General features: G+C 42.1%; 1 protein-coding gene across 1 annotated transcript in view; it reads left to right on the top strand.

The window, feature by feature from the left end:
- The first annotated feature begins 817 nt into the window (after positions 1 to 817).
- Positions 818 to 19,078, top strand: part of CDH8 (cadherin 8) — a 780,636-nt gene continuing 762,375 nt past the window's right edge. Inside the window, exon 1 of the mRNA XM_078668530.1 lies at positions 818 to 1,140. Coding sequence (XP_078524656.1) covers positions 889 to 1,140 — 252 coding nt within the window. The 5' untranslated portion in view covers positions 818 to 888. The remainder of the gene's footprint in view (positions 1,141 to 19,078) is intronic.

Genomic DNA, 19,078 nt, shown 5'->3' with positions numbered 1-19,078 from the left:
TGGGCCGGTACTGTCCAGTGCTGAGAACCGGCACCTTTTTTATTTTGAGAGAGAGTACCGGCACTTCTCAAGAGAAATGCAATACCTTTAATTGGAGGGTACCGGCACTTCTCAGAAACAAGCAGGCACTCTGTGTGGTACTCTGGTACAGAGTACCTCCACTTCCATTTTTCCATTTCAAGCACTGCCTAAGGCAGCCTTCCAGCAGAGCCACCAATGACCAAGAGAGAGCACTCGTTTGTGTCTGACAGCTGCGAAAAATTGTCAATGGCATTTATATAGCGCTGACTACCCTTGACGAGGCGTCAAAGCGCTTTTCGATGAGTGGTTCAGGGGCAAGGGTAAATCAGCAGCAAAATCACCCTTGATCTGACGAGCCAAAAAGCCCTCCGCTGCACCTATGCCCATGTTACCACTAACTCAGGGGGGCAAATGACCATATTTATATCAGAAGGACCGTCACAATGTTTTTGCTTTCGATAATTTGCAAATGAAATTGAGTCCACACGATATTTTACTCAGGATATTTTGTCCAAAACCTGTTTACCTTAATTCACAGAAAAAAATGGTATTACTGAATATTGTCACTGAAATGGTTTATTGAAACTAGAATAACCAGCATCGCTGTTGCATTTGAAACTCTTACGCAGTCAATGCTAATTACAATTGTCTTTGTCTTATAGGGATGTCCAATGACTGAAACCCCCCAATGGGCCTTGCATTCATCATCTGAGCGATACTCCGTCCCCTCATGTTCGTGGCGCTGTAAACACACGGAGGAGCTGTAGTGAAGTGTCTTCCGCCTCATGATGAATTGGATGGCTGCAATCTGGAGGCAAGCAGAGTAATAATTCCACGTCGCCAGCGATTTGTTTAACTTGTGTAACGATGGCAGAGCGACTCGGAGAAATGTTTATGGATATGTGGACTCCATTAATAATTCTGTGGATTACCGCGCTTCCCCATGTTTACATGGCTCCCAGGAACCAGCCCCAGGTCCTGTCAACCGGCTCCAGCTTGGAAGTGAACGGCCTCGGCTCAGAACAGCACATCCTGAACCGCTCCAAACGAGGCTGGGTGTGGAATCAAATGTTTGTACTGGAAGAATTTTATGGGCCAGAACCAATATTAGTTGGCAGGGTGAGTACGAAATCCTTTTGTTTGTGGTATGGATTAAAACCCACAATCTAGCACAAAAATGTGTTTTAACTACAAAGTTATTGAGGGCAAAACTCTAGAGAGCCCTGTTTCATGTTTATCCCTATAATGTTTTATGAATATCATGGTTTGCCGTGTGAGTGAAAGAATCGCACTGTGCTTGTTGTGATCCCCTGGTAGACCAAAATCAGAAATATTTTCCCTGCTCTCTAGACGCTGGGCGGCAGGCAATCTGTTCAAACTGGTGTTCTGCTCTGCAAATGTTATGATATCCATTTTTTTGAAAACTGTTACAGGAACAGATGTATTTTTTTCTAATGTCAGAGCCAGGCTTGCCACGTCTTTCTCGTCTCTAGGGAAGCGTTTCCATTTGCAAAGCTCTCCACTCCCCCCAGCTATGTGGTTATTCATGTATTCATCATCTAGTTCTACGTGTTCTCTACCTGCTTAGAGCGAGTGCTTCCACTTATGTCTTGGTGTCTGCAAAGAAATCTAGTATTGGTGCAAATCACTCGATGCACAATCATGTCTCCAAACCCACTTATTGTTTCATGGATGAGACCGAGAAAAATGTACCTTTCAAACCTGAAAATATAAAACATTTCAGCATTTGCTCCCCATCCATTATTTAAAAGATGGCCACAGTGTGTGGATAAGAGGTATTCTGCATCATTGTTTCATACTTTTGAATGATTGTGTACCCATACAATGCTTGGCAAAACTTGCATTGGCAAATGTGCCTGGAATCAGTGTGCAGCCACAGATTTATGTGGGTACTTAGTATTCCGTAGGTAAACATTTATAATAGTAAAAGTAATTTGAGATATGTAATTAATAAAGTAGTTTTTGCAGTATACTTGTAATGAGGGTTTTAAGGCCTGACTAATAGTAGCCCTTGTACGATGGGATAATTATTGAATCCAATAACATCTGACAACAAGGTGATTAAAGTTAAATGATGTCATCATTGTTGCCTATTTACACTTTTTGGGGAATAACATGCAAATGTTGGTGCTTTCCACACAAAACTCTTCATGTCCCCGGAAATACCAGGACTTTTCCCACTGTTAAATTAGGGCAGATTTGACCTAATCAAATTTAACAAAAGTGCAAGCTTTATCACATCTTGTAATGACTGGGCGCAATAAACATTGCACATATTATAACTGTGATGCTGTGCAAACAGGTATTTAGTGAGGGATCACAATTTACCTGTAATCCGGCCAGCAATAGTAAGACAGAACAAGATTGACATTCGGGGACTGGTGCCTGTTGAGCTCAGGAAGAGGAGAAAAGGGCTAAATGTATTTTAAATAGCATCCAGTCGAGCATGTAGATTGATAATTTGAGAATTTGAGGTTTAATTGTTACGGATGGTTTGGATAACTTCCAAGACTATCATGCCACTGCAGTGATTTATGATTTATTTTTGAGGTATTGTCAGGAATAAGACAATCAACAGCACCTTACAGTAAACACCACTCATTTTAACAAATTATATTCATATGCAGCCAATGCCAGACCAACATTGTATGTATCTGGTGGCACCGTACTCCTACATTATTAAAGAACTACCACATCAGTTTCTACAGTGCTGTGTTTGTGTACTTGTTTTAGCCCCTGCACTGCTTGTGATAGTATGAGTCCATCCCTGCATGTGACTCCAGTCATTTAAGGAGGTGCAAAAATAAAAATTACATTGAGGGATTGTGGACTTCATTATGAAGGCTGTGGCAATGTAACTGTCAATAATTTTTGAAATATGAATATGCACTATGGATTGAGTCTGTTTCGAGTTGAAATTCAATGGAAAGGACAAATCCAAAGTAAAAGAAGTGCTATATTTGTTTGTGCATGCTTATTTGTGAATATATAACTCTACATAGTTGTTTAGCAGTGGAGCCCCCAGCAAATGCAATAGCCGAGCCACGGGGCTTTAATTAATATGATGATGACAGGTCTTACCAGTAGTAAATTTAGATGAGGCTGTGGCATAGCTAGGCCTTTCTCTGCCAGTGGCGGTCCATGCATTTGCCGCCCACAGAGGCTGAATGTAGGAGCGGGGGGGGGGTGGGGGGTGCCGGTGATTCCTCCGTGATGGCCACAGGTTAGAGCAGGGGAGTTAGGCTGCTGCCTCCCCTTGCTACGCCTATGAGATGAGGTGTATTTTGATTTTCGAAAATATCTTACCACACTGCCAGACAACATGTGTATTTTATTATATTTCTGGTATGATGTGAACTGAACAGAAATAAGTGGTTTCACATGATCACTTTGTTGTACCTTCTTGTGTATGATTCAGCAAATGTTTTTGTGAATCAATTTATAATGAAGCAATGGAAAAATGGCTTTGGAAATTCTATCCATCATTATTCCGATTAAAAAAACATAAGTGCTCTTAAGGGCAGCTTAGGTGTACAGAAGCTAGCATTTGCAGTTCTAAATTTCATTTGAATTTTAGAAGCATAGAGTAAACTTAAAATAGTAGAAAATAGAATAATATGGCATATTTTTCCCTGCGTAATTTGTAGATTGGATTTGGGAAAAGTGTTGCCATTGAAAATGCATCAAACAGACGCAAACACGCAAGGTTATTAACATTCACAGTCATTTTGCCTGGCCATTCACAGCCTGAAAAATATATATGTAGTTATGATTGGTGGAAAGTTAAGTCAGGTCTTGCTTCAAACATCTTTTACCACTGTATTATGAAAATAGGACTGTTGAGGTGGCAATGAGTAACACGATTTTTTGTGCATATTTGTTGGGTGATGCTTTATATTTATGCTGCATTATTGAAAGTCATTTTGTATTGTTATACTACGCTTGTGTTGTTATGCTTCGTTTTAACTGTTCGTGATAAAGTGCCCTGTTATGTGTTATTTGTGTTGTTATATTGCTTTGTGTTGTGTAGTGTTTTTACTTTAACTATGTCACCAAATACTGTTACATCTCCAATCAAAAACAGCAAATGTCTTGAAACTTCTTGTGTCAAGCCACCATTTGTCACAGTCTAAGCTGTCAATCTAGCTCTAGTCAAGCTCCTCAACTACGGTAGACACCAATCAGCCCAAAACGGTGTCAAAGACCACAACATGTGGCGCTTTATTTGGGATCACTGCCTTTCATATCGGTGGCTTAGGAAGGGGAGGCGGTCTGCCCTACGAGGCACGAGTTTTGGGGGCAGCGACCTACCCTCTTACCTGCACCAGACCCCCCTCCTTTTAACGTAGGGGCCGCCATTGGCGGTCTAAGGCCTATCTGCGCCACTGTTTCATTTGGCACCCCAAACAACTTGTGAAAGTTTGTGAGTTTACGGAATACACTCTAGTATGTATTTCTGAATGGCAAGGCTTGTTGCTACTTTTGCTCTGCACATTTTGCAAGCATCATACACTATACTATTTGGAAGTAAGTATTTGTTCTCCATTATTGACTAAAATGCATTGTGTTTTTTCCGTATGTTATCTTGTTGATAGACCAAACCGACTTCCGAAACTGGCTATACTTTCGGCTAAAAAAGCTGTTTCCATAGAGCGGGGTACGCTTTAGACTATTGCCGGTATACCAGCATTTGCCAACTAGTCTGCTTATTGTTGTGTTCTAGATGTGGTTTCTGTGAATATATTTTAACCGCATGCGTGCGGTAGGATTTCCGCCCGTACGCTGGGTTTTAGGGATTCGCACTTTACATGACGAGCTGGGCTCGTCATGAGCGTGCGAGGAGGCTACCTCATGACGAGCCCAGCTCGTCATGAGCGTCGAAGGGGTTAATCGGTTGTTCACACACCAGGTATAACAGTCACAACTGCATGCTATCAGCATTTCTTTACCAAACTGAAAAAGTTGGTCAATATTCAATATATATATGGCAAAAATATTTAATTGACATTAATTGCCACTAGGTACCTAATTTTTTCATATTGTAAAAAAAAAAACGGCCAGAAATGTATTTATTGATGTATTTATATGTGATTATGTTTACATTTGTTTATAAGTTTGCAAAGTTTCCCAATGGCAGTAGGGCGCTCAGTGCAATTTGATGGTGTCACGAGTTACAGTAACATTTCGGATTGTCAAATCTGCATTGTCCTTAATGGGAAGCAGTGCTCGGGTTAATGTGGGCTGCAAGATAATAAGAACAGACTGCAAATGTATTCAAAGCAGTGAATACAAAAGAGATTACATATTCAATGTCAAAGTCGCAGCAGGATAAAACTGAATCGCCTGCTTGCAACAGAGAGATAATCACATAAACCATTACAATAAATGCGGCGGTGCCTATACATGTGCATGAATCATCGAAAGAAACAGGACAAGATAACACACCTCAGTATCCTTTGACAACACCATAACATAGGATGCGCCGCCAAAATTAATGTATGACCTATGAATTCATTTGTCTACACGGAATGAGTTTTTTATGGGTTTTAATGCAAACATACTATGCTATTGCTTGGTAGACTGCTTTCACCTGCCTGCGCTATCTGTGATCTCTTTCCTCGTCATCACAAATTGATCTGTGAAAAGGTGAGCCCAGATTTCCGGTGTTAATGTGCCCCTTTCAGTTTCCCGAGAGCGCGGTGACAACGGAGGCCCGCCGCAGCGCCGCCGGTGACTGACAGTCCCATTCGACTGTGCCGCCGCACGTCACGTGACGCCCACAGCCTCTCCCCACGGACTTGATTAGTTAGATGAAACTTTTCCCTGATATATGCCGCTGTACGCTCCTGGCCGCTTCTGCATGCATTTACAACTGCCTGGCAGATGTGCGAGGAATCTGTGGTGAATCAAATGTCACCGTTCCCTCCGCGGAGACAACAGCGGAATTCGCAATGTAGCAGGCGATGAATCTCAGAGACGGTGGGCAATCGTACACTGTGGTGAAGTGCGCGAATCACTTATCATAGTTCTGCTTCTGAACATGTCCGACATCCCAAGGTTGACATGTAATACATATTGCCGAAAGTGTGCAAATGGAAAACAGCAGAGCTGAGAAAACAATCCTGTTCTGCTATAAGCTGAACAGGACTTTTCCCACTGTTAAATTAGGGCAGATTTGACCTAATCAAATTTAACAAAAGTGCAAGCTTTATCACATCTTGTAATGACTGGGCGCAATAAACATTGCACATATTATAACTGTGATGCTGTGCAAACAGGTATTTAGTGAGGGATCACAATTTACCTGTAATCCGGCCAGCAATAGTAAGACAGAACAAGATTGACATTCGGGGACTGGTGCCTGTTGAGCTCAGGAAGAGGAGAAAAGGGCTAAATGTATTTTAAATAGCATCCAGTCGAGCATGTAGATTGATAATTTGAGAATTTGAGGTTTAATTGTTACGGATGGTTTGGATAACTTCCAAGACTATCATGCCACTGCAGTGATTTATGATTTATTTTTGAGGTATTGTCAGGAATAAGACAATCAACAGCACCTTACAGTAAACACCACTCATTTTAACAAATTATATTCATATACAGCCAATGCCAGACCAACATTGTATGTATCTGGTGGCACCGTACTCCTACATTATTAAAGAACTACCACATCAGTTTCTACAGTGCTGTGTTTGTGTACTTGTTTTAGCCCCTGCACTGCTTGTGATAGTATGAGTCCATCCCTGCATGTGACTCCAGTCATTTAAGGAGGTGCAAAAATAAAAATTACATTGAGGGATTGTGGACTTCATTATGAAGGCTGTGGCAATGTAACTGTCAATAATTTTTGAAATATGAATATGCACTATGGATTGAGTCTGTTTCGAGTTGAAATTCAATGGAAAGGACAAATCCAAAGTAAAAGAAGTGCTATATTTGTTTGTGCATGCTTATTTGTGAATATATAACTCTACATAGTTGTTTAGCAGTGGAGCCCCCAGCAAATGCAATAGCCGAGCCACGGGGCTTTAATTAATATGATGATGACAGGTCTTACCAGTAGTAAATTTAGATGAGGCTGTGGCATAGCTAGGCCTTTCTCTGCCAGTGGCGGTCCATGCATTTGCCGCCCACAGAGGCTGAATGTAGGAGCGGGGGGGGTGGGGGGTGCCGGTGATTCCTCCGTGATGGCCACAGGTTAGAGCAGGGGAGTTAGGCTGCTGCCTCCCCTTGCTACGCCTATGAGATGAGGTGTATTTTGATTTTCGAAAATATCTTACCACACTGCCAGACAACATGTGTATTTTATTATATTTCTGGTATGATGTGAACTGAACAGAAATAAGTGGTTTCACATGATCACTTTGTTGTACCTTCTTGTGTATGATTCAGCAAATGTTTTTGTGAATCAATTTATAATGAAGCAATGGAAAAATGGCTTTGGAAATTCTATCCATCATTATTCCGATTAAAAAAACATAAGTGCTCTTAAGGGCAGCTTAGGTGTACAGAAGCTAGCATTTGCAGTTCTAAATTTCATTTGAATTTTAGAAGCATAGAGTAAACTTAAAATAGTAGAAAATAGAATAATATGGCATATTTTTCCCTGCGTAATTTGTAGATTGGATTTGGGAAAAGTGTTGCCATTGAAAATGCATCAAACAGACGCAAACACGCAAGGTTATTAACATTCACAGTCATTTTGCCTGGCCATTCACAGCCTGAAAAATATATATGTAGTTATGATTGGTGGAAAGTTAAGTCAGGTCTTGCTTCAAACATCTTTTACCACTGTATTATGAAAATAGGACTGTTGAGGTGGCAATGAGTAACACGATTTTTTGTGCATATTTGTTGGGTGATGCTTTATATTTATGCTGCATTATTGAAAGTCATTTTGTATTGTTATACTACGCTTGTGTTGTTATGCTTCGTTTTAACTGTTCGTGATAAAGTGCCCTGTTATGTGTTATTTGTGTTGTTATATTGCTTTGTGTTGTGTAGTGTTTTTACTTTAACTATGTCACCAAATACTGTTACATCTCCAATCAAAAACAGCAAATGTCTTGAAACTTCTTGTGTCAAGCCACCATTTGTCACAGTCTAAGCTGTCAATCTAGCTCTAGTCAAGCTCCTCAACTACGGTAGACACCAATCAGCCCAAAACGGTGTCAAAGACCACAACATGTGGCGCTTTATTTGGGATCACTGCCTTTCATATCGGTGGCTTAGGAAGGGGAGGCGGTCTGCCCTACGAGGCACGAGTTTTGGGGGCAGCGACCTACCCTCTTACCTGCACCAGACCCCCCTCCTTTTAACGTAGGGGCCGCCATTGGCGGTCTAAGGCCTATCTGCGCCACTGTTTCATTTGGCACCCCAAACAACTTGTGAAAGTTTGTGAGTTTACGGAATACACTCTAGTATGTATTTCTGAATGGCAAGGCTTGTTGCTACTTTTGCTCTGCACATTTTGCAAGCATCATACACTATACTATTTGGAAGTAAGTATTTGTTCTCCATTATTGACTAAAATGCATTGTGTTTTTTCCGTATGTTATCTTGTTGATAGACCAAACCGACTTCCGAAACTGGCTATACTTTCGGCTAAAAAAGCTGTTTCCATAGAGCGGGGTACGCTTTAGACTATTGCCGGTATACCAGCATTTGCCAACTAGTCTGCTTATTGTTGTGTTCTAGATGTGGTTTCTGTGAATATATTTTAACCGCATGCGTGCGGTAGGATTTCCGCCCGTACGCTGGGTTTTAGGGATTCGCACTTTACATGACGAGCTGGGCTCGTCATGAGCGTGCGAGGAGGCTACCTCATGACGAGCCCAGCTCGTCATGAGCGTCGAAGGGGTTAATCGGTTGTTCACACACCAGGTATAACAGTCACAACTGCATGCTATCAGCATTTCTTTACCAAACTGAAAAAGTTGGTCAATATTCAATATATATATGGCAAAAATATTTAATTGACATTAATTGCCACTAGGTACCTAATTTTTTCATATTGTAAAAAAAAAAACGGCCAGAAATGTATTTATTGATGTATTTATATGTGATTATGTTTACATTTGTTTATAAGTTTGCAAAGTTTCCCAATGGCAGTAGGGCGCTCAGTGCAATTTGATGGTGTCACGAGTTACAGTAACATTTCGGATTGTCAAATCTGCATTGTCCTTAATGGGAAGCAGTGCTCGGGTTAATGTGGGCTGCAAGATAATAAGAACAGACTGCAAATGTATTCAAAGCAGTGAATACAAAAGAGATTACATATTCAATGTCAAAGTCGCAGCAGGATAAAACTGAATCGCCTGCTTGCAACAGAGAGATAATCACATAAACCATTACAATAAATGCGGCGGTGCCTATACATGTGCATGAATCATCGAAAGAAACAGGACAAGATAACACACCTCAGTATCCTTTGACAACACCATAACATAGGATGCGCCGCCAAAATTAATGTATGACCTATGAATTCATTTGTCTACACGGAATGAGTTTTTTATGGGTTTTAATGCAAACATACTATGCTATTGCTTGGTAGACTGCTTTCACCTGCCTGCGCTATCTGTGATCTCTTTCCTCGTCATCACAAATTGATCTGTGAAAAGGTGAGCCCAGATTTCCGGTGTTAATGTGCCCCTTTCAGTTTCCCGAGAGCGCGGTGACAACGGAGGCCCGCCGCAGCGCCGCCGGTGACTGACAGTCCCATTCGACTGTGCCGCCGCACGTCACGTGACGCCCACAGCCTCTCCCCACGGACTTGATTAGTTAGATGAAACTTTTCCCTGATATATGCCGCTGTACGCTCCTGGCCGCTTCTGCATGCATTTACAACTGCCTGGCAGATGTGCGAGGAATCTGTGGTGAATCAAATGTCACCGTTCCCTCCGCGGAGACAACAGCGGAATTCGCAATGTAGCAGGCGATGAATCTCAGAGACGGTGGGCAATCGTACACTGTGGTGAAGTGCGCGAATCACTTATCATAGTTCTGCTTCTGAACATGTCCGACATCCCAAGGTTGACATGTAATACATATTGCCGAAAGTGTGCAAATGGAAAACAGCAGAGCTGAGAAAACAATCCTGTTCTGCTATAAGCTGAAATTGTGTTTTGGCGGCTTATTGCTTCATATTGAAAATGTACATGGGCTACATGCTTGCGCTTTCCCCTGCGGATGGGAATCAGCGCCCAATGCCTTCTGTGGTTTCCTAAAAGTAGAATTCCACACAACAGTAGAAGATATATTTGATGAGCTACTGGCAGCTTTTTCTGGGAGTCTCAGCAGAGCAGATTTTAAAATAAACACTCTGACTGCTTGGCTAAGATTGAAGCTGAATGGCATCTAGATCCCCAAAGGTGAGTGCCACAAAAAATGAGCATCTGCTCGTAGCCTCTAGCCACAATTTGCGGAAACAATGCTTTGGCTGAAAAATTGGAAGTCTTGTACAGTCGTCATCTTAGTGCCTTGCCCAATCTAAGAGTCTGTCAGTGTTACTCAGCTGAAACATTCTGTAGGAAAATGAATGTGTCACTAGTTATGTGGCCTCCACAAGTAATGGGCCCACATTTGCCCTTCACTGGGAACCAAACACCCCATTGTAGCGTTTGACCCTATCAGAGTAGCGAAGCCAAGGCCTACTCAAGGGAGGTGGTGTGGGCAAGCAATCACCATTCTCAGATACACAATAATAACACTCCATAAATGATTCTCCAAGCTGTGCTTTTTCTATTGTAAAAGACAAAAGTAAATTTATTACACACACGCTACTCAATACTATGCAGAAATCTACAAATATACGTATGCTGATGAAAATACTTGTTGGTGACATCCTGTAATCACTCCTACTCCTCCCAAAAGAGATGTCTAGTTCAAAGAACCACATGTCAAAACACTCGTATTAAAATGCAGCTTAATGTTGTCAATAAAGCATGTATACTTTGAATATTTGAGGTTGTCACCATTATTACTTCATTAAAGCATTCAGAGGAGAAAATGTCCATGCAAGTCTGGGTGATTTGTGTCCTCAAAATAACTTTTAGCATGAAAATACACAATTAAAACATTGCCCCTAAAAGCACTACATTTATTATCGGAACATGTGCAGTTATGGCCTTTCACCTCTAGTTGGTGTTTGTGTAGCTTGAAAACTGATGTTGAACACTTTGAAGCCAAAGAGACTGCAGCCATAGACCTTGTCACTAGAGAACGCAGGACTCACAGCTGAAGAGCTAGGTAAGGGGGAAAGTGTTCCGTTGTCTCTGTCAGGGGTTTCATGAAATGCGCGTCCTAGTCACACGTGTATATCATTTATTAGCAAACTCTCCTGCTGAGCTTGGGAGAGCCTCTTCTTTCTTTTTTCTTTTTCTTTGTTCCTTTGTTGTTTTTCTTGTGGCCTTGCACAGTGCTTTTCTTTTACCTCGGGGTGCCCGAGTGCAGGTTCTCTTGTTGGGGACAGCTTGGAGATCTAACCCCGGATGTCCTTGCCAGCTCCCCATGCCAGTAGCAGCACACCAGCATGCTGCAGTCAGAGCTGGCAGCACTCTTCTGGTCTGCCAACTCTTGCGGACAGCCACGTAGGCTGTGGCTGGCCTCCTGCTTTCCCAGTCGCGGGCATGGGGAGCGGGACGGGCCAGCTGCACTGGGCAGTGCTGCAGCACCCCCCCTATATCCTTTGATCCCAGGGTGCAGGGATGGGGTCCTGGGCTCCTTCTTTCTTAAAGGGGAAGCGTGACAGCGCTCCCCCACAATGGACACCTTCTCGGGCCCAGGGATGGGTCCTGGGCACATTACTTCCTTGAATAGGGAGCACGATGGCGCTTCCCAGCTGTTCTTTGTCTCAGGTGGCGAACCCCAGTCCCTGGCCCAACCTAGGGGATGGCAATCCTCCAGCAACAGAGTTCCAAGTGCTCCAGGATTTCACTGGGGGTCAAAAGTTGCTGCAAACTTATAATGGCCATATCTTGGGCGCCACTGGGCCTATTTTGACACTTTTCATCTCTTTCTGCTCCTGGTGGTGATCCCTAGTCACCCAGAACACCTTCTTCAGGCCTCCTGTCCATAAAGATGATGAACTTTGCAGAGAGATGATTTCACTAGCTCTCTGCAGCATCCTTTCTCCTTGTTTTCGCTACGGGCCTTTCTCCTCCTTGTGCAGAAGCCCAGTCTTTCCTCCAACTAGTCCTCTGAGGGTGTACACGGACCAGCTTTCTGGGCCCTGCAGAGAGCCCCCAGTGGTCCTGGGGTCAATTGAAGTCGGGGTCCTTAGACCTGATGGCAGTCATGAGGTTCTTCCTTCCAATTGTCTAAGGCATCGGCCTCTAGTCCCAGTGTCCAGCAGAAAAGCACAACCATGAGATCTCTGTCACCTGCGCAGGACTTTTTAAGGGAGGGTTGGGAGGTTCCAGCATGGATATACCTCTGGCATATCCTGATATGTCACATCCACTCTCCGCCCCTGCCCCAACCTTCCTGCACAGCCTGTTGGGATATTTCAAAATGATATCTCCCAGGAGTCACTTGCTACATCTGCTCTCGGGTACTCATCTCCTCCCCTCGCTGACATCACTGCCACAGCCTTCCCCAGCAAAACTTTAAAAGAGACCCCAAAAGTCTGAGCGCCTCCTTTGTTCGGTGGGCTTGGTCAGGCCCCCTTACTGACACAGGGGGACAGCTGACTGATTGATGCAGAGCAGCCAGATCCACACCTTTTCTTATCAGGAGCTGACTTAAGCACTGTTAATTGCTCCCTATGTCAAAGGGAGAATTTTGTTACTGCTGCTGCTGGAGAGAAATGTAATTAACCCAGCCCACCAGGGTGACAAAAGGCCTAGGGTCTGATCATGAACTGAGCAAGAAAAATATGACACTCCTGGATGACCCATAAGCTGTACAGATAGGTCTTTGGACTTTGCAGAATGTATTTTTTCACACAGGTTACACTGTAAATCGGTACAACTCTGGAATCTGTAGGCCAAGGAGAGTGACGCTGCACTCTAAGGCAGCCTTCCCGATAAGTGTATAATGGAGGGCGACTGCAGACAAGACACTGACTTTTCCTAGCTGTGTACACCATCATTATAAGGCCTACCCCAGGTCTGTGCGCAGTTAAGGCGTGCACATGACAGGTGTCTCCCACACACAGTCCTCCCACGTGTGTTCACGTGTAACCAGCCAAGTGCCCCTTACCTATGCTACATCACAGCAACCTTATGTTAAAAGTCAGTCACTGGCGGAAAACAGTGCGCTGTCCATTTACCATTTACCGTGGGTGAGTCCCCCACAGTAAAAGGTAAAAAAAAATAGGTGTTCAAAAAGCAAAACAATCTGGGCATATTAGATGGGCTGGACCACCTTCTCACACATTCCACCAAGGTTTGGATAATATTTAGCAAATACGTGCAGTAAGTAAATTAAAATAATACCTTAAGATCATCTGAACAAAAATCTTTCATTCAACTTAAAAGTAACAGAAAGAAGGCTGATAACAGAGGGTCTATGAGCGCTGCTTGTTAGCTGTGGAGCTTTGTGCTGGACCCTCTCAGCCACATCAGCCTACGTCTGCTTTTCAAGAAGATTTGAAAAAGCCCACTTGTTCTGAGCAGGCATTTTCTGCAGCCGTGATAGCTCTTTGTCAACATCACATGTTTTTGGAACTATAGAAAATGTATTCTATTCTAACAAAGCTGATATTGTTTAAAATCAGTGGTCACCACTGCAAACTTTGATTCATATGACTGAAGGAAATGTTTAAATCTGAGGAAATCACTCTAGCTAGCATTGAATTGATTTGGAAGAAGATTCCCTTCAGTCTTAAAAGAATGAATGACTCACAGCTGGTTCAAATTGATTCAAAACAATTAAAGTAATAGAAAGAGATACAATTTCCCTTTTATTCACAGAACTGTAGGTAGGGCTATTTACTGAGTGCTCAATGATGTTCACTACCATTCGTGGTAGGATGAAATACAATGATATTATTTCACCTATAGTAGGAACTCTCAAATTTTCTAAAATTTTGCATCAATTTTTGAAGGACTAACTTTAGTTCATATCAGCACTATAGCTAGCCAGCGATAGCTCTTTTGTATGATTACCCACTATAGAGATATGCTTGCAACGGATCATGATTAATACCTGTATTGGTCCAGCAACAGACAATAAAACTCATTTACTTCTTTTGGGATAATATAAATGATCAGTACTATTAATATTATCAGAATAATAGTAAATTGCCAGCACTCCAGGCACTTGAAATAATCTTAACCTCAAGTCCTTTTGTAAAAACAAAATTTTGAAGTTAAAAGTGCAAAAACAAAATTGCATGTATACTAACTACAATGGATTGGAGTGGACAATGAATTACAACACCCTCAATAAATAAGGACTTTAATAAAGAAATAAATAAATAAGTAAAAGAAGACATAAAACAATAGATAAATAAAACAATGAATTAATCAATAAATGAACCGCAATAGGTTACCTTGGCGGTGATCAATGTTCACAGAGCATGCTTCTTCTTCAATACAAAGCAAGAAAAGTGAAAATAAGTGATCTTCAAAAGTGAAATGAGTGTTTATAACTATGAGTATGGAATGGTGATATTTTGTTAGTGTTGGCTTTTAAAAATCACTCTAGGCCTACAGAAAAAGTCTTGGATCATTGAAGTTTTCATGTTTCAATTGTATCACAAATGTTAACTAATTCAAACCCTACTGTTTGTGCGGGTGTCAACCAGATCACACCCTTAATGATAACACATACATGCTTGTAATTGTATTTGTGTAAAGTAATTCTTACCTCTTATGCTCAAGTCCAGGTACATATCCCTTGTCTTGGCTTTCAGTTCTGCCCCTCCTCACAAAGCTTTGCCATAATTTTGGAAACATATTTGAGGGTGGTTATAAATAGACACCCTCCTTTCCTGTTTATTGATTATATGCAACTGTCCGCTATTAAACCCTCCACGCACACAAGTGCCTGTAACCAAAAGCGCATAAGGCTATTTCATAGCGATTAGTGGCACTTTACTAAGCACCCAATTAAAATTAAATAAAATTAAACATCTAGGTTATTCAAATGAAAGGTGCTACAAAAAGGCACTCATGAGTAAATAAACAGTTTTAACTGGAGACAGACCTCAACGGATTTTCTAAAAGGGAGCTTTATCTTCCCACTAGCCTGGCAGGTTACACAGGTCCTGTAGAATGCACCTGAGGATGTCTTGATCTTAATAAAAGAAATATGGGACACACCTTACAAATGTCTTGGCCCAAGTGTCCTGCCAGGGGAATATCATGAGCCAGCTACAGTTGGAAGACCCTGTAGTAGTTGTGGGGACCACCAGGGATCTTGCTGTCCCTTGCACAGGAACCTAAGGTTCACTGTAAAGGAGGCCCAGAGACATCCCTGCTGCTTGGGCTTTAGCCTGTTTCTTTATGCCCTCAAGAGTTGGGCACTCACTCTGCCCTACGGAACTCTTCCTTTGTCGGTCCTCATCTAAATACAAGGTTAGGAGTGGTAAAGTGCTCAGAGTCCTAAGGCCAACAAAAATATACAGTAAAAAGTGGAGGTAAGGAGGTAAATAGTTACGGGAAGACCACCTTAAGGATGACAGGTCTAAAATGCTCATATTCAGGCACACATTTAAAGTGAACAAAACATACGCTAATTTACCACCGTTTTAATTTCATAAAGGTTTCAAGTCAACCTAGTTATTTGCCTGTGTATGTTCGGCTTGTGCCCAAACATAGCCTTTTGCATATTCCAACCTACTTTTTGAATTCAGAAATGTTTTATTTACAGTCATAACAGCATATACGTCTATGGCGATTTTCAGCTCATTAAATTAGCTTAAAGGGGTGCAAATGTGCTGGGAGTAGATATTATAAGGGTGGAATGCATTCTGAGCTTGTTCACACCCACAAATATGCATTTGTGCGCTTTCACAAAATACTCTCAGACTTCTTATAATATTTGAAAAGGCTGGAATGGTTTTCTTGACAAAGGCATTAGTAAAGCTGTTCCAGGATGGACAGATGTTCAGTACATGCTCAAATTAGTCAGAGTTTAGCGTAAAGTGTTTCTTGACAAGCAAAATACATTTTTCTATATGGATAAGAAAGACAAAAATGCGTTTTCACCAAATATTTGCTCCTCTGAAAAGAAGATTCACAAAAAGTTTCCAAGTATACTCGGACATCTGTGACAGTCAAAGTTTCCTGACAAATTTCTGAAAATATTTGAGGTTTCCTAAAACTTCCAGATCCACACTCATGAAATGTCACTGACTTGCGGATGCAGATTTACCACTTTCTTAAGATATTGGCCCTATGTATATTAAGAAAATACCACCATAGATAGCTGTACTCTTAAAAAACTGTTAATGTAACCATATCAGTTTCAGTTTTCAGTTCAGTTTCAGTTTATTTATGTCTTTATTTCGAATTACAAAAAAAATCATAAAAGAAATCATACATCAATAGACCATATAACCCGGTACAGTACCATGATGACCGTATATGACCAACATTTCAAACTAGTTGAATACCTATTAGATTAAAAGTAGAAAAAAGATACACAATTGTGGTGTAACCTCCCGTGTCAATCAATAACTAAAATCACAAAGAGGTTTTTACATCGCTCATAAAAACTGTAAGCAGCAATAAAAAGCTACATTTGATTTACTATAGGCTAGGACATAGTAAAAAGATAAAAATGAGAAAATAAGAATAGTGCAAAAACTGCAACAGTAACAAACTGTATATTGAAGGTATGAATTATGTTAGCCTCCCTTCAGTTTTTTCCGTCGTATGGCCCACAGGGTATACACCCGTTACGACGCAACTTTTACTCCGCACTACCATTACAACGCGGGCATTACAACGCATGGCATTACAACGCATTGCGCTGGGGGGCGCTCTAGGATAAGAGGTAAGTTTAATTTACTATCCAACACCTTCCCTAGGGTCCACGGGGACTGGAGTTAGAATAGTAAATTATACTTACCACTATCCAGCACCCCAAAGCGCTATGCGTTGTAACGGTATTCGTTGTAAATACCGCGTTGTAATGGTACGCGGAGTAAAAGTATGCGTTGTAACGTCATACATCCGGCCCACAGCAACTTAAAAAGTTTGCCACTGCTATAATAATGGGGGCATCTGTATTGTTTTTTTTAAGATCCTGAGGGCCACCATTGCTGCTCTGATGCCCATATTCTTGCAGATCGGTTTCAACCATTTATGCCTGGGTGACCGATCTGCTGGGCAGACAAAGAAAACATGACTTAGTGATTCCACCTCGGCTGGACAAAAGGGACATTTATTATCAACATGGGTGTGCCAATTTTTAGTGAACACTTTGATAGGGAGAGAACCCACCCTGAACTGGTGATACAGCTTTCTGTCATCTGGTCTTGAAATGGTGTCCCTATATAGTTCGATATTAGGCTTGTGTTTAAGATCGATAAAAACCTGGGTCATTGAGAAGCAATGACGTTGTGAAAAATGCTGCAGTCTGACCATACTCCAGTAGGCTTCTTTCAGTTCTTTTTTTGTGGGGAAAGCAGAGTCTCCTGGATCCTCCCAAAGATTGTTCATCCCCATACTAGCCAATGTGTGCTTTAAATTCCTCATCCAGGGAATTTGAGTTGTAAAACCCAACCCCCTGACTTCGGAAAAAGCTTGGGCATATATGGCAAGCTCCGGAGTGGTCCAGAGCCTTCTCCAGAAAGCTACCGGTCTGAACCGTGTCTGGTCCATGATTTGTTCGCATCCTAAATCCAGAAATAAGGGCCAGAATGGAGTAGACTGTGGTAGGCCAGTCAAAACTCTTAGAAGTGTATTTTGGGCAGCCGCCAGGGTAGATAAGTCATTAAAACTCCATAGTTCTGCCCTGTACAACACAGAAGAGCCTACTTTAAGATTGTATATTTTGAGTGCCGGGGATATGGGCTTGGTTTTTGAGAGCCTATGCTCCTTTAACAATGCTCATGTGAGTTGGGAATGCTTGAGTGTCAGCAGATCTATCTGGGGTTTCCAACTTAATTTCTTTACCAATGTTAACCCCAGATAAGTGAAAGTGTTGCTCTGTTCTAAAGGAACATTGTTCATGTGTACTCTCCCTTCACAACCTTAAACCTGTGGAAGACCATAAACTTCATCTTATCCACATTTACCTCAAGCTCATGCTCGCTGCAGAAAACCCAGAAGCGCACCAGGGCAACCTGCAGGCCTTTTTGGGTCCTGGAAAGCAACAGGGTATCAGCCGCGAACATGAGGAGAGGTATTTGCATGCCTGCCAACCTAGGGGCATCTGTAGGCTGGGAAACAAAATAGTCAACCACCCTGTTGATGAAAAGTGAAAACAGTGTTGGTGCAAGGACACACCCTTGACGCACACCCTTTGTTACTGCAAACTTTTTGGTAACATTCCCCTGCTTACCCCAATGAACGTGCGCGTAGTTTGATTCATGCAGTCTAGTCAATATACTCAATATATCATTGGGCATACCCAAACTCTGGAGGGCACTCCAAAGTTTTGTACGTGGAACTAGGTCAAATGTAGCCTTAAGATCTACAAAAGCCGCATAGATCGTACCACCTCCAATAACGACTACCTTCCAGTACACAAGAACAAACCTAAGCACCTGATCAATGGTGCTTATATGGGGACGGAAGCCTGCCTGTAATGGTGTCAGAATATCCATCTCATCTATCAAAGCCTGTATTCTTACTAAGACCAGCCTTGTAAAATTTTTTTGGATAGAGTCAATTAGGCTAATTGGCCTATTGTTGCCTGGTAGAGAGCGATCACCCTTCTTGTGTATAGGAAGAATTTCCGCTCCGCGCCACGTCTCGGAGATGGGGGCGCCACTCGCTACTGAATTTACAAGATAATTTATATAGGGAGCCCAGTTCTTTTGGTCCGACACAAACAGGTCAGTCAGAGACAGTCTGGTCCTGGAGCCCAGCCTCGCGGGATTGACTTTAGCACATTTACCACCTCGAGGCAACTAAATGAT

The sequence above is a fragment of the Lissotriton helveticus genome, chromosome 12 (assembly GCF_964261635.1).
Source record: "Lissotriton helveticus chromosome 12, aLisHel1.1, whole genome shotgun sequence".
NCBI lineage: Eukaryota > Metazoa > Chordata > Amphibia > Caudata > Salamandridae > Lissotriton > Lissotriton helveticus.
This window is presented reverse-complemented; position numbering and strand designations above follow the sequence as displayed.